Genomic DNA, 14,630 nt, shown 5'->3' on the forward strand with positions numbered 1-14,630 from the left:
GCTGTGGGGCTCCATCCCAGGACCCTGAGATCATGACCTGAGCTGAAGGCAGATGTTTAATGGACTGAGGCGCTCAGGCGCCCCTTGACCCCAAAACCTTTTTATCCTAATAATTTACATCTTACAAAATTAATTGGCAAAGATAAGCTTTGGGGATCAGTGAGCTGCATTTCTCTTTAGTTACAGCCTGGTCCTGGGGTCTGGTCACATAAAAGATACTGTGACATTTAGAACATTTTATCTGCAATACCCTGACAGGCCATTTCCTTGATAGGGGTGACAACCCTTATAACCCATTCTATGTAGAATCGTATCAGAGTTGATTCAAAGAATATTCTTCCTTTTGATGTCTTCAGATTCTGAGGACCCTTAAATGCACTACTCACTTTCACTACATCATGGAAGAAGGACCAGTGTTATCTTCATGTTTTGGGAATCATCTGTCAGCCTTCATATTTTAAAATTCTGGATAGAAATTGTTGATTTCTGCTGGTGCTTTTCATCGTAAATGCCAGTGAATAGTACAGTTTTCCATTCGAATTTCAAAGTCATCAGTTTAATTGTCTATCCTTGATAAAATAAATGTTTTATTTTTTATTTTTTTAAAGATTTTATTTATTTATTTGACAGAGAGAGACAGCCAGCGAGAGAGGGAACACAAGCAGGGGGAGTGGGAGAGGAAGAAGCAGGCTCCTAGTGGAGGAGCCTGATGTGGGGCTCGATCCCAGAGCACCGGGATCACACCCTGAGCCAAAGGCAGACGCCCAACGACTGCGCCACCCAGGCGCCCCAAAAATAAATGTTTTAGATACAGACTTAATGAACTGTCCCTCGCAGTGTGCTTGTATAAACTCTACAAAATGCTTCAGCTCTTGCTACCCATTATGATTTTATTTAGCTGTAATCTTACCTGTCTTGTAGAGCCCACTGGGCAGTTTTCAGTAAAATGTATTCTCTTGAGGGTTTGTAGGTCTTTCTACAGTTAAGTAGTTATCTCTGGCTTTTAGACATTATTGATAAGGCATAAAAAATAATTTACGGAATGATACTGTTGTTTGGTAGAAAAATGTTTGGTTATTTTCAGTCTACATATATTCAATTGTACTGTTTCTCTCAGTATATAGTCTTTGGGCCATTTATATCAGGTATACCCCATAGAAGCTTGTTAACATAGATTTCAGGTCTCCACTTCAGAATGTAATCAGAATTGGGAGGTGGTATGGAGCCATGACCAAGAATCTGCAATTTAATAAACTCTCTTGGTGATTCCAAGATTCACTCCAGTTCGGGTAGCATGGCCTTGAAGGCAAACTAGTTATATGCAAGTCCTTTGTAAAATCTTGGGTTCTTTGGATACACTGTTTACTTTCAAATGCTTATGAACTTTTACTGGAAACTTTGGTATTTTAATTTTGAAATATTGGAATTGTAATGACTACTTTGAATGCATATTTATTAAGCACTTAATTGCCATGGTGTTGAGCCAAGTAATGTACTCAGAGAGCTAGATTATAATCAGATTAAGTAGATTAACGCTCACTAAGGAGTTCCTGTTTATAAAATTGTCTCAAGTCATTGATACCCTTAGGTAGCTTGACTTCTATTCCATTTTAAGAAGTAATGTTTATTAACTGTTTTTTTGGAGGGAGCAGAAGAAAGTCATTTAATAGGGCTTTGCTATATTAAATTGTAGCTTAGTGCTTGTCAGCGTATTAATTATATAAATAGAATGAAGAGCCAGGTGGTGGTTTTGCTAGTATACTTGTAATCCTTATATATTTGTTAATATAATTAATTGAAGTTGAAGAGAACAAAACCCTCTTGTATTTCTTGCTTTTGTTTTCAGTCATGTTCTTTGAAGATGATGCCATAAGAATATTATCTACCTGTCAACTTTCAGAACTCTTTTTTCATTGGCAGTAATGAATTGGGTAAAGCTAACCATCCCAATACATCTTTTACTTAATCTAGAGCTTTTGGACAATGATTGCCTCCACTTTGAGGGGGCAGTTTTGCCTGTGGATGGGCACTTTTTCTAAAACAGCTATACTCTTAAGTCTGTAGTCTGAATCTCAATAGTGTTTTTACTCTGATCATCCGAGGTGACAGTTTTTGCAGAGATCTTGCATGGAAACCATGGGCACATTTTAGGACAAACACGCTTTAAAGCAGTGGAGAATTGAGGAAGTCTATGTAAGTGTGATTCTGAAATGAGGTTCTCACGGCATTTAGTGCACAAGCCTTCCATGGGCGTCCCGGGTCTGCGTCCTTAGGTCTGACCTCTTTCTGAGACCTGTGTTTCTCTAAGGTTGGCTGCCACTAGACCCCGGTATCTGAATGATGCATCTGAGATGCATCATGTCCAACACTGTCAACCTTATTTGCAAATTTAATTCTTTTTCTCTTTCTCATTTTTATCTTAATGGTTCTGCTATTTTCCCAGTCACACTGGTACTCCATCAGAAGGCAAATTAACTGTTTTATGTGAGGAGCATTTGATAATTCACAGTAATTCTAAGTGATCTCTTTTTTCCCCCCTTTTTAGTTCTGTTCACAAAAGGAAGCCTCTGCCCAAAACTGTATATAACTTGCTCTCAGATCGTGATTTAAAGAAAAAGCTAAGACAGCATGGATTATCTATTCAAGGAAATAAACAACAGCTCATTAAAAGGCACCAAGAATTTGTACACATGTACAATGCCCAGTGCGATGCTTTGCATCCTAAATCAGGTAAACTAATAAAGTAATGAGTTCTTGTTTTCTGGATAAAGCAGTTTTGTGTAGCTCAGGGATTATAAGTCATAGAAAAAAATTTTAATAAATACAATTTTGATAATAGATGAGACATGCAGATGTATTCCTTCAAAAGGTACCTAGAGTATACTCTGATGAGTCTTTGTCTCAGCCGATCTCTCAGTCACTATTCCCTTCTCAGAGGCAGCCATGGCTGCTGGTTTCTTTTGTATATCTTTCTAGAGATAGCATGGGATGAAGAGTTGATCTAGAGAGCCAGGGTTATAATCCCAGTTTTGCAGCTTTATGACCAGGAGACTGTGGGCCAGTTACTCATTATCTCAGTTTTATCATCCATAAGGTTTATAATACTGCATACTGCATAGTGTTTTTGAAAGGAATGAATGAAAAGTGCATAGCACCATACCTTAAAAAGTGGTTATTATTCAATATATGTTATCATTATGATTATTAATTATACACAAACGTGTCCTTGATTATTGTTTGGTAAAATGTTAGCATTATATACACACTATTTAATGGTTTGTCCTGTTTCTTTGAACCACACACATATTTTGGAGTTCTTTGAATTATTAGAATATAAAGAATTGCCTAATTTTTAAAAAACTGAAGTATAATGTAAACAGAAAAATATACAAATTGTATTTTTTGGTGAATTATCACAGTAAATTTCCCAAAGGGAAAATACCTTTGTAACTGCTTTTCAGATCAGAACCAGCTTCCCAAAAGCCCCTGCGCTCCCCACCTCCAGTCACTACCCCCTTCATTCTCATAGGTGACCACCATCTTGACTTCTAACACCAGGAATTATTCATTTTGTCTGTTTTTGCCTGTATTTTATCTTTATGTAAACAGAATAATAAATAGCTTATGTATTCTTTTGAGTGTGGCTTCATTTGTGCAACATTATGTTCAGAAGATTCATCCATGTTTTCATGTGCAGGTGTGATATTTTCATTTTTGTTGCTGTAGACAGTATTCCATTTTATAAGCATTTCATACTATTTATCCATTCAGTAGTTGAGGGACATTTGGATTTTTCTACTCTTTGGCTCTTAAGAATAATGCTGCTGTGAGTAATCCTTTATATGTCTTGGTGCACCTAGGCACACGTATTTTTTGGAGATTTTATATATATATATAGTTTTATTTCTGCAGCTCTTCAGTTTTCATGGATCTAGCCGAAAACTCAGTATCAGGTGCTTCCCCCCCCATTTAATTCTTTTTTTTACCTTTTCTTCTTTTCTTGTTTTCATTTCTACCAATGTGCACTTTTGTCAGGAGGGTCTGAGAGTTCCAGTTTTTTCACATCCGTGACAATATCAGTATTGTCATTTTTCCTTTTTGGCCATTCTGGTGGATCCTTGGTAGTATCTCATTATGGTTTTACTTTGCATTTCCCCAGTGACTTACATGTTTAGCACATTTTTTTTTAAAGATTTTTATTTATTTATCAGAGAGAGAGAACGAGTGGTGGTGGGGGGAGAGGTAGAAGTAGGGGGGAGAAGCAGACTCCCCACTGAGCAAGGAGCCCGATGCGGGGCTCAGTCCCAGGCCCCCGAGATCGTGAACTGAGCTGAAGGTAGAAGCTTAACCGACTGAGCCACCCAGGCACCCCACGTTTAGCACATTTTTATATGCTTATTGACCATCTAGATATCCTCTTTGGTGAAATATCCATTTAAGCATTATGACCAATTTTTTTATGCTGTGTATCCTTTTTTTTCCTTACTTATTTGTGGGAGTGCATGAAATTTTCTGTGTATAGATCTTGCCGGATATATGTATCTAATCTCTTCTTTCATTTACCTTTTCACTCTCTTAAATGACTTCATCCAAAAAGTACAAGTTCTTGTACTATTTAATCTTTTGCACTTTTCCTTTGGATAGTGCTTTTATGTCCTTGCCTACTACAAGGTTAGGAGGGTCTTTTGTTTTCTTCTAAGAGCTTTATTGTTTTTGCTTTTACATTTCGACCTGTAATTTATCTGGAATCTATTTTAGCAAATGTTGTGAGGTAAGGGCAAGATTCTCCTGTTTTTCCATATGGGTAGCCAATCAATGCATCACCATCTATAAACCCCGTCCTTTCCCCGCTGAATTGTCAGTACGTCTTAACTGAGAATCAGGTAATGGATATGTGTAGGTCTTGGGCGTTGTTTTGTTCCATTAAGTCACATATATCCTTCTGTCAGTAGTATGTTGTCTTAATTACTTTATGAGTAATTTATGATAGATCTTGCTGCCTGGCAATGTAGTTCCTCTAGTTTTGTTTTTTGAGATTGCCTTGGCTTTTCTAGGCCCTTTGGATTTCCATGTAAATTTTAGAATAAGCTTGCAAAATTTCATCAAGAATCTAAAATCTGCTTGGATTTTGATTGGGACTGTGTTGAATCTGTAGATCAATTTGGTGTCAAAGTTGATATCTGTACACTATTCGAGTCTTTCAGTCCTTGAATTTGGTTTATCCCTTTAGTTGTTTTTCATTTCTGGCAGTAAAGTTTTATAGTCTTCAATATGAAGGGTTTTTTTAAAAAGACTTATTCATAGGTATTTGATGTTTTTGATGCAGTCGTAAATGGTGTCTTATTTTAAAATGTCAGTTTTTATTTTTTGTCATTCGTATGTAAAAATGTAACTAATTTTTATGCATTGTCTTGTATCCAGCCACTTGCTACTTATTCACTTTTTATGTGTGCATTTAAAAATTGATGTATAATCATCCTTTCATTTTTTATTTTTATTTTTTAAAGATTTGTTTATTTGAGAAAGAGAGGGAGAGTGCAGCAGGGAAGGGCTGAGGGAGAGGGAGCGAGAGTCTGAAGCAGACTCCACACCAAGCGCGGAGCCCCACGAGGGGCTCGATTTCATGACCCTGAGATCATGACCTGAGCTGAAACCATGAGTTGGAGCTCAACTGACTGTGCCACCCAGGTGTTCCTATAATTCATCCTCTTACAGTGTACAGTTAGATGAGTTTTGACAAATGTATGCATAGTCATTTAACTATCATTTCAGTCAAAATATAGAACATTTTCTTACCCATAATTCTTCTGCCCTTTCGTAATCATTTCCCTCCTCCTTACACTAAGGCCCTGGGATATACTGATATTTTATGTTTCTATGGTTTTGCCTTTTCTAAAATGCCAAACAAATGGGAGTTATACATATTGTACATTATGTAGTCTTTTATATCTGGCTTCTTTCACTTAGTGCAGTGCTCTTGAATTTTATCCGTGTTTTTGTATTTATCAGTAGTTCAGTCATTTTTATTGTCAAGCAGTGTTTTAGTTTTTGGCTATTATGGATAAAGCTGTGATGAACAAGGGCTTGCATATCTTTATATAGTCATATGTTTTCATTTTTCTTGGATAAATACCCAGGAGTAGAATTACTGGGTCATATGGTAAGTGTATACTTAAAAATAAAGAAATTGCTGAGCTGTTTTTTATTTTTTATTTTTATTTTATTTTATTTATTTATTTTTTTTAAAGATTTTATTTTATTTTATTTATTTTTTTTTTTTGGCAAGTGTTTGAGAAATTTATTTATTTATTTATTTATTTATTTTTTCTATTTTAATGATTTTTTATTATATTATGTTAGTCACCATACAGTACATCCCCAGTTTCCGATGTAAGGCTCGATGATTCATTAGTTGTGTATAACACCCAGTGTACCATGCAATACGTGCCCTCCTTACTACCCATCACCGGTCTATCCCATTCCCCCACCCCCCTCCCCTCTGAAGTCCTCAGTTTGTTTCTCATAGTCCATAGTCTCTCATGTTTCATTCCCCCTTTAAAGATTTTATTTATTAATATGACAGAGAGAGACAGCCAGTGAGAGAGGGAACACAGGCAGGGGGAGTGGGAGAGGAAGAAGCAGGCTAATAGCGGAGAAGCCTGATATGGGGCTCGATCCCAGAATGCCAGGATCACTCCCTGAGCCAAAGGCAGACGCTTAACGACTGCGCCACCCAGGCACCCCTGAGCTTTGTTTTTAAATGGCTACGCTATTTTTCATTTTATGAAGAGATTCACTTGCTCCACTTCCTTGTCAACACTTAGTATTTTCAGTCTTCTTAATTTTAGCCATTCTGTTGGATATGTAGTGGTATCTCATGATGCATGTATGCCTGTGTGCTATATATGTATGCACACATGTAAGTCCATTTACACTTATATGCATTAGAAATCATGAGAACATGCTGGGCTTATAGTCCAACCCCACGGAGTTCTTTGCCTTTTTCTCTTACATATTTATATTTCTCTTTTTTCCCCCCACTGGGAGATCCTCCCTTCAATAGCATCAGCACATTTACAATTTGTTCAATTCTATAGCACATCTAAAATAGTTTCAGAATTTCTTCATCTGTACTAACTACACCACTACAAAACAGACCTACCTATAAGAAAGAATTCAGGATATTTTCTAGTTCTCTTTCCAGACTTCCTCTCCCCTCCTCCCTTTGTTGGACTCAGGGTATGTAGTCAAGTATGTGTTCATAATTTCCTTTTTCTCTTTCTTCATTATGACTTGATTTTTTACTGAAATACAGTGGAGTTCATTTGTTTCACTTTGTTTCTAATTGTTGTTGTTACTTAGTTGTCCCTTCCAAGTATAAGACATTAAAAACTTAAATGTAACATTGAAACTACTTTAAGAAGATATATTTTTATAATGGACCACTGGCTGTCATAACAATATTACATACAGTAGCAGTTTTATTTCCTTTTGAGAGTGCTCCTAATTACCCTTGAAGCATTTTTAAAAATATTTTTTAAATTTAAATTCACTTAATTAACATATAATGTATTATTGGTTTCAGAGGTACAGGCCTGTGGTTCATCAGTCTTATATAACACCCAGTGCTCATTACATCACCTGCCCTCTTTAATGTCCATCACCCAGTTACCCCATCCCCTCACCCTCCTCCCCTCCAGCAACCTTCAGTTTGTTTCCTATGATTAAGAGTCTCTTATGGTTCGTCTCCCTCTTTGGTTTTGGCTTGTTTTATTTTTTCCTCTCTTCCCCTATGATCCTTTGTTTTGTTTCTTAAATTCCAGTGTACTCTTGAAGCATTTTTATGATGGTAGCTTTGAAATTCTTATCCTATAGTTTCAAGATTTGAGTCATCTCAGTGATAGCATCTGTTAATTGCCTTTTCTCATTGAAGTTATGATTTTCCTGCCTCTTAGTTGACAAGTGTTTTTATTGTGTCCTGGACATTTTGCCTATAATATGAGATTCCAACTCCTTTCTAAATATTTTACTTAGCAGACAGTTACTCTGTTTAGGTTTGGCTTGCAGATCCAGGCCTACTTCTGTGTACCATGGTTCTAATGACAGTTTAGTTTTCAGAGCTCTTGCAATGTTGTTCAGGTCTGCTTCATTTAATTGCTACCTGGAGGGCACTCAGAAAACCTGGTATTCCATACTGTGCTTCAGTTCGCAGACCTTTTGGCCTATTAACTTAATTTTATTTTTTTTCAAAGCTTTTATTTATTTATTTGTCAGATTGAGAGAGAGAGTGCGAGCACAAGCAAGGGGAGCAACAGGCAGAGGGAGAAGCAGGCTCCCCACTGAGCAAGGAGCCTGATGCGGGACTCAACCCTGGGATCATGACCTGAGAGAAAGGCAGACGCTTAACTGACAGCCACCCAGGTGTCCCTGGCCTATTAATTTTAGAATATTTCACATGTGAGTGGATCAGGAGCGTGTTTAGGATTTGCCGTGTACGTTTAAAGGATGCTTTTCTTCAGGTTTTTTTCTCTTTGAGATCGTCATTCCAATCACTAGTTAGGGGATGAGGGTGCTACCTGCTACTAGTGGGTGAGGGATAGAGGTTTAGGTTACTCACTAGGTCTCTACTGGCACAATATTGCTGGAAGAAAAAAGTTGTCGCCAGTCTTCCTGTTACTGCTGGGGGGAGAAGGAGAGTGGAATCCACACTCTACACTTATTCTCTAATGGTACTTTAGTGGGCAGGAAGCATCAGCAGTGTTTAATTGGAGTAAGTCAGGTATTGTCAAAAAGTTTTTTGGTCTCCTTTCATAATCCTTTGCTAGAAAAAAAAATCGGTTTCTTGGAGGTGTGTGTGTGTGTGTGTGTGAGAGAGAGAGAGAGAGAGAGAGAGAGAGAGAGACTATAGGTGGTTCTGGGTTGTAGGCTTTACCAGTGCCCAGTCCGGGATATATAGAGATAAAGAGAAAGCCTACGGAACTCACCATCGTGTTGTTCCTTACATTTTGAGACCCTTAGCCAGTCCGTCTTCCTCCTCCTATTTTTCAGAGATCTCTTATAATTGTCTATTATTATATTACATCTAAGGGTTTTAGTTATACTTAGGAAGAATATGAAAAATGAGAAGAGAAATGAGTCTAGTCCATCTTCAGAACTAGAAGTTCTTGTTCATTTTTAATTACTTTTCTAGGTGCAAACACATTTAGGAATGTTAGGATTTCTTAGTGAATTGACTCCTTTAACATTAATTATGTAATTTCCCTCTTTTTTTTTTTTTAAAGATTTTATTTATTTGTCCGAGAGAGTGAGAGAGCACAAGCAGGGGGAGTGGCAAGTAGAGGGAGAAGCAGGCTCCCTGCTGAGCAAGGACCCCCCCCCCCCCCATGCGGAACTTGATCCCAGGACCCTGGGATTATGACCTGAGCCGAAGGAAGACGCTTAACTGACTGAGCCACTCAGGCATCCCTATAATTTCCCTCTTCATCCCTGACAACATTCATTGTTCTAAAGTCTGTTGTGCCTGATATTAATATAGCTATTCTACGTTTCTTCTCATTAGTATTTACATGGTACATCTCTCTCCATACCTTTATTTTGAACCTGTCTGTGCTCTTTTATTTAAAATGGGTACTTTGGGGGTGCTGGGGCGGCTCAGTCAGTTAAGCATCTGACTTTGGCTCAGGTCATGATCTCAGGGTCCTTGGATCAAGCCCCACGTCGGCTCCCAATTCAGTGCAGAGTCTGCTTGTCCCTCTGCCCCTCTCCCTGCTCATGCTCCCTCTCTCTCTCTCAAATAATAAAATCTTTAAAAAAATAAAATGAGTTCTTTGCTGAAGCATATAGTTTGTTCATTATTTTTTTAATCTAATCTGCATTTTCTATCTTGTTGCTTTTAGATCATTTACATTTAATGTAATTATCCATAACAGTTGGCTTTACAGTTAAAACTTTGCTATTTGTTTTCTGCTTGTTCTATCTGCATTTGTTCCATTTATTTATTTATTTATTGGTTCTCTTTTGGATTGAGTATTTTTTTACCAATACATTCTATTTCTACTTTGGGCTTATTTTCTCTTTATCAGAAAATTTAGCGGTTGACCTAGGGTTTCTAATAACCACCTTTAAGTAGTCAGAGTGTACCTTCAAATGATATACTTCATTTGTAGCGTGAGAATCTTACAACATCATACTCCCAATCCCTAATTCTTTGTGTTGTTGTTGTTATGAGTTTTACATTTTTACCTATGCTGTTAACACAATATCTTGTTTTCCTTTAAATGGATAGTTATCTTTTAGAGTAGTTAAAATAAGAAAAATATATTTTGTATTTACCTTCATTTTTACCATTTTTAGCACTCTTCATTTTCTCTTATAGGAAGAGATAAAGAGATAAGTTTCTCATTTCATATTTCTTCTGCTTAAGCAACTTCCTTTAACAGTTTTATGATATAGGTCTGCTAATAATACGTTCTCTGTTTTTGTTTGTTTCAGAAAATCTTTATTCCTCCTTCACTTTTGAAGAATATTTCCATTGATACAGAATTCAGGATTGGCAGGGTTTTCCCCTTCTGCTTTTAATTCATCACTCCATTGTCATCTGGCTTGAATAATTTCTGATGAGAAGCATGATATAATGCTTGATTTTTTTTCTTTTATGTTAAATACTCTCTTTCTCTGGCTCACACAGATTTTCTATGTGTGTCTGTGTGTATATATGTTATTGTTGTATTTTTGTTTTGTTTTGTTTTGCATTTATTCTGCTTAATGTTCTCTGAGTTTCTTATATTTGTGGTTTGATGTCTTTTATTAAATTTGGCAAATTCTGGTTATTAAGTCTTCAAATATTTTTTCTCTTCCCTTCTTCTTCCTCTTGGTATTTCTGTTACATGTATGTTAGACTTTTTGATATTGCTCCATAGCTCTTAATGTTCTGTATCTAAAAATGTATATTTATATTTAGTACATTGGAGTTTGAGTGGATATCTGCTAAAAATTGGATTCACACTAACAAACTAATTTTCATATTCTGTTGGAATGCTATTTATACCTATATACTAAAGAGCAAAGTTACTGTACTCTTATGGTTATGTCTTAAACTGTTCTGCATGTGTATGAGTTAAATGTTTTATTCCATGTTAGTTTTATAATCTTTTATTTTGAAATAACTTTGGACTTAGAGAAAAATTATAAGAATAGGACAGGGAGTTCATGTATACTCATCTTCCAGCTTTAGATTTAACACCTTACATAACCATAGTACAATGATGAATACTGTGTAATTAACATTGGCTGTATGTCCTTATTTTAACAGCTGCGGAAATAGTTCAAGAAATTGAAAATATGGAGAAGACTAGGATGCGTCTTGAAGCTAGTAAACTCAATGAAAGCGTATGTTGATGGTCTATTTCATTATCTGGGTAGAAATGATGGAAAGAAAAATTGAGTGCCCCAATAAAGTTAAAGCATGCCAGAATTAAATCTGCTCAATAGGAAATGTCCTGGAACACATTTCCATTTAATGTATTATGATTTACTTGCCACTCATTTTTAGCACAGAATTCTGTCACATTTAGCAGTGTTCTAGGACAAAATACAGTTATAGTCCTCTGGGAAAAGCATATGCCTTTACATCAAGTGGTCTTGATATTAGTCCTTTCTCTGCTGGTTGCTTTTGATAAGCTCTTTAATATCTGTGGCCCTTAGGATCTTCGTCTGTAAAACTCAGGGGTTGAACTGTATGATCTCTAAAATCCCCCTTTAGCACTGGCATTCTGCAATTCCGTGATTATACTGATGGAGAAATTAAGTAATTGTAAAACTTTATGAGGATTGAGTATCTATTGAGCTTATTGAGGGAATCAGAGATTTAAAATTCTTCACTGTTGCCTTCCTCTAGCTTGATGGTCCAAAACTTGAGGAAAGGATACCAAAGAAGAATATAGTCATTGTGTCCTATGACACTGGAGGAAGTGTTTTGGGCTCTCCCAAGTAGACTTTTATTCCTAGACCATCGGTAATGTGTCTGTAAGGAAAGCTACGACCTTAGGGAAGTAAGTTTATAATCAGATAGTAGAAAAAAAATGAGATTTTCATTGACTTTATCATTACCTATGTGCTAACTATAGATGAAAACTATAATGAATCATGTAAGTAGATTTCTGATCTTTTAAGTCTAAGATTTTTAAAAGTGGAAGCAGAAATTTAACACACTAAAATCTTACGTTATCATATTTTCTTTATATGTTACTTTTCCAGTAGACTTAGAGAAGTTAGGTTGGAATAGGGAGAAGACAAACAAGAAAATCTGCCTTATTAATAATCTGCTAAATGCTTCTTCAGTCTTGTAGTTTCAAGTGTTACTTCTTATATTAATGAATGTGAAAAATTAAATATTAAAAATAGGAATTTGTTGTTAATACTTCATCTTAGCATTAATTTGTATATTAGTGTTGCATTTTCTACAGATGAGAAAACAATAGTGAGTAAAAGGTATACTTATGCTATTCAAAGGAAGTTCACAGGAGTTATTCTTCCTAGGTTTATATAAAACAGAGATAAGAGATTATTTTCCCCTATTTTAAACATTCACATTTGAGATTTTAAAGTTTGTAGTACTAATTTCTGTTTTTGTCATATTTTGAATTTTTAATTAAGTTTTTTTGGATCATTTTAGATAATGGTTTTTACAAAGGACCAAACAGAAAAGGAAATAGATGAAATTCACAGTAAATATCGTAAGTTGTGTGACATTTTCTTTATTACAGAGAGCTTGGGATGCAGATTTTCATCTTAATTTTTTAAAATAAATTTTTATAGTAATGTTTGATATAAACTTGTTAATATTACTTAAGCAACTGAATTTTAGTTGAGTGTTTATTCAGTGACCCTTTTTGTAACTCTGTACCTGCTTTTTGATTTCTAACATTCTACTTTGAGCTTATCACTAACCACTTTGCTGCAAAATATTAATTAGCTGCTCTCAAAGCTTCTCCGTGAATATAAAATGGAATTAAAATGGAAACTTTCCTGACTTCCCATCCTGTCCTCAGGCCACTCACTGGCAACAGTTCTGTGAAGAATTTCAGCACTTCTGTGGCTTCCAAATTTGTGCCAAAAATATTTTTCATTTTATCAGTTATTACCAACTTCCAAATTACTTCCTTTTCCTTATTAGGCCTTTGTATATATCTTTTCCAGGGCCAGCGCTTTAATGTTTTGTCAATTTGGTAGCTGTTTTTGCTTGGTTGGTTGCATTTTTAGTTTAAATTTAAATGTAAGTGCCTGACAAGCAGGTAGTTAATAAATATTTGTTAAATGAGTATTCCACCCCTGATATGCTTTAGTTGTGCTAAGAGAATTTTGTTTTCTTCTTTTAGTTCTCAGGCTTTGAATGTGTAGGTTCAGTAGTGATCTGTTTGGGGAGGGGGGGTGAAGTACACAGGCACTAGATACAGGTGTGATGGCCCGTGCGTTACTAGAGTAGGAAAAGAAGCCTCGAGTATTCATGGACCACAGACTGAGCAACAAAAGTCACTGTTTTTCTGTTGTTAGAAAGATAAGTGTGATGGGAGCCTCCTTAATCAATTTTTGGGAAGTCAACGTGATTTTTCTTGAGATAGGAGAGTGAGACTATCAAATGATCACTGAATTGCAAAAAAAAAAAAAAAAAAAAAAAAAAGTCCTGTAAAAATAAGGAAGCCAGAAAATTTGCTTGGAGGGAAAGTAATTTAAACCATTAAAAGAATGATATCTGGGGGGGCTGGGTGGCTCAGTCGGTTAAGTGTTAGTGTTCAGCTTGGGTCAGATTCCAGGGTCCTGGGATCAAGCCCCACATCTGGCTCCCTGCTTGGTGGGGAGCCTGCTTCTCCTTCTCCCTCTGCTGTTCCCCCTGCTTGTGTGCTTTCTCTCTCTCTATCAAATAAATAAAATCTAAAAAAAAAAAAAAAAAAAGAATGATTATCTAACAGTGCCATACTGAGAAGAATGTGAATTAGATTTAGGCAAGAAAATATATAACCATCTATTGCTCCCCATTTACATATCTAAAAGAAAGTCACTTGATAGGTCATACTAAATTAATGCAGTTAGCCCTAAAATAAACCTCCATATCTAATTAAAAAATACATGAAATGGGCAATTTCCTTGAAAGATACAAATTACTAAACTGTATTCAAGAAGAAGTAGATAGGCAAATTGAATTTGCAGTCCCTGAAGAAATGCCGGGTCCAAATGGGCTCACTGAGAAATTCCATGAAATAGGTAAGGAAGGAAATAATATCAATCCCATACATATTCTGCTAGAAGGTTGAAATGGAAGGAGTACTTCCTACCTCATTTTATGAGGCTGGAGTTTCCATGAAACTACAGACCAAAGACAGTATAATAAAAATTCTGACCAGTGTTCCTCATGAACACAGATGCAAAAATCCTTAACAAGGTTTTACTAAATCTGGCAATACATAAAAAGGGTAATACATCATAACCAAGTGGGATGTATCGTAATAAGGCAAGATTGGTTTAATTTTAGAAAATTAATCATTGTAATTCACTGTATTAAGTGACTGAAAAAAAACCGCTATATGATTCTCTAAGTAGATGCAGAATAAGCATTTGACAAAATCGAACACCCG

General features: G+C 36.0%; 1 protein-coding gene across 3 annotated transcripts in view; it reads left to right on the forward strand.

Moving 5' to 3' along the window:
* Positions 1-14,630, forward strand: part of RAD18 (RAD18 E3 ubiquitin protein ligase) — a 107,669-nt gene that overhangs the window by 41,243 nt on the left and 51,796 nt on the right. For all 3 annotated transcript variants that reach the window (XM_087866836.1, XM_087866835.1, XM_045808134.2), the window contains 3 exons: positions 2,546-2,730; positions 11,312-11,388; positions 12,674-12,734. In XM_087866836.1, the coding sequence (XP_087722962.1) occupies positions 2,546-2,730; positions 11,312-11,388; positions 12,674-12,734 (323 nt within the window). The remainder of the gene's footprint in view (positions 1-2,545; positions 2,731-11,311; positions 11,389-12,673; positions 12,735-14,630) is intronic.

The sequence above is a fragment of the Ursus americanus genome, chromosome 14 (assembly GCF_024610735.1).
Source record: "Ursus americanus isolate L20-20 chromosome 14, mUrsAme1.1.p, whole genome shotgun sequence".
Classification (NCBI taxonomy): Eukaryota; Metazoa; Chordata; class Mammalia; order Carnivora; family Ursidae; genus Ursus; species Ursus americanus.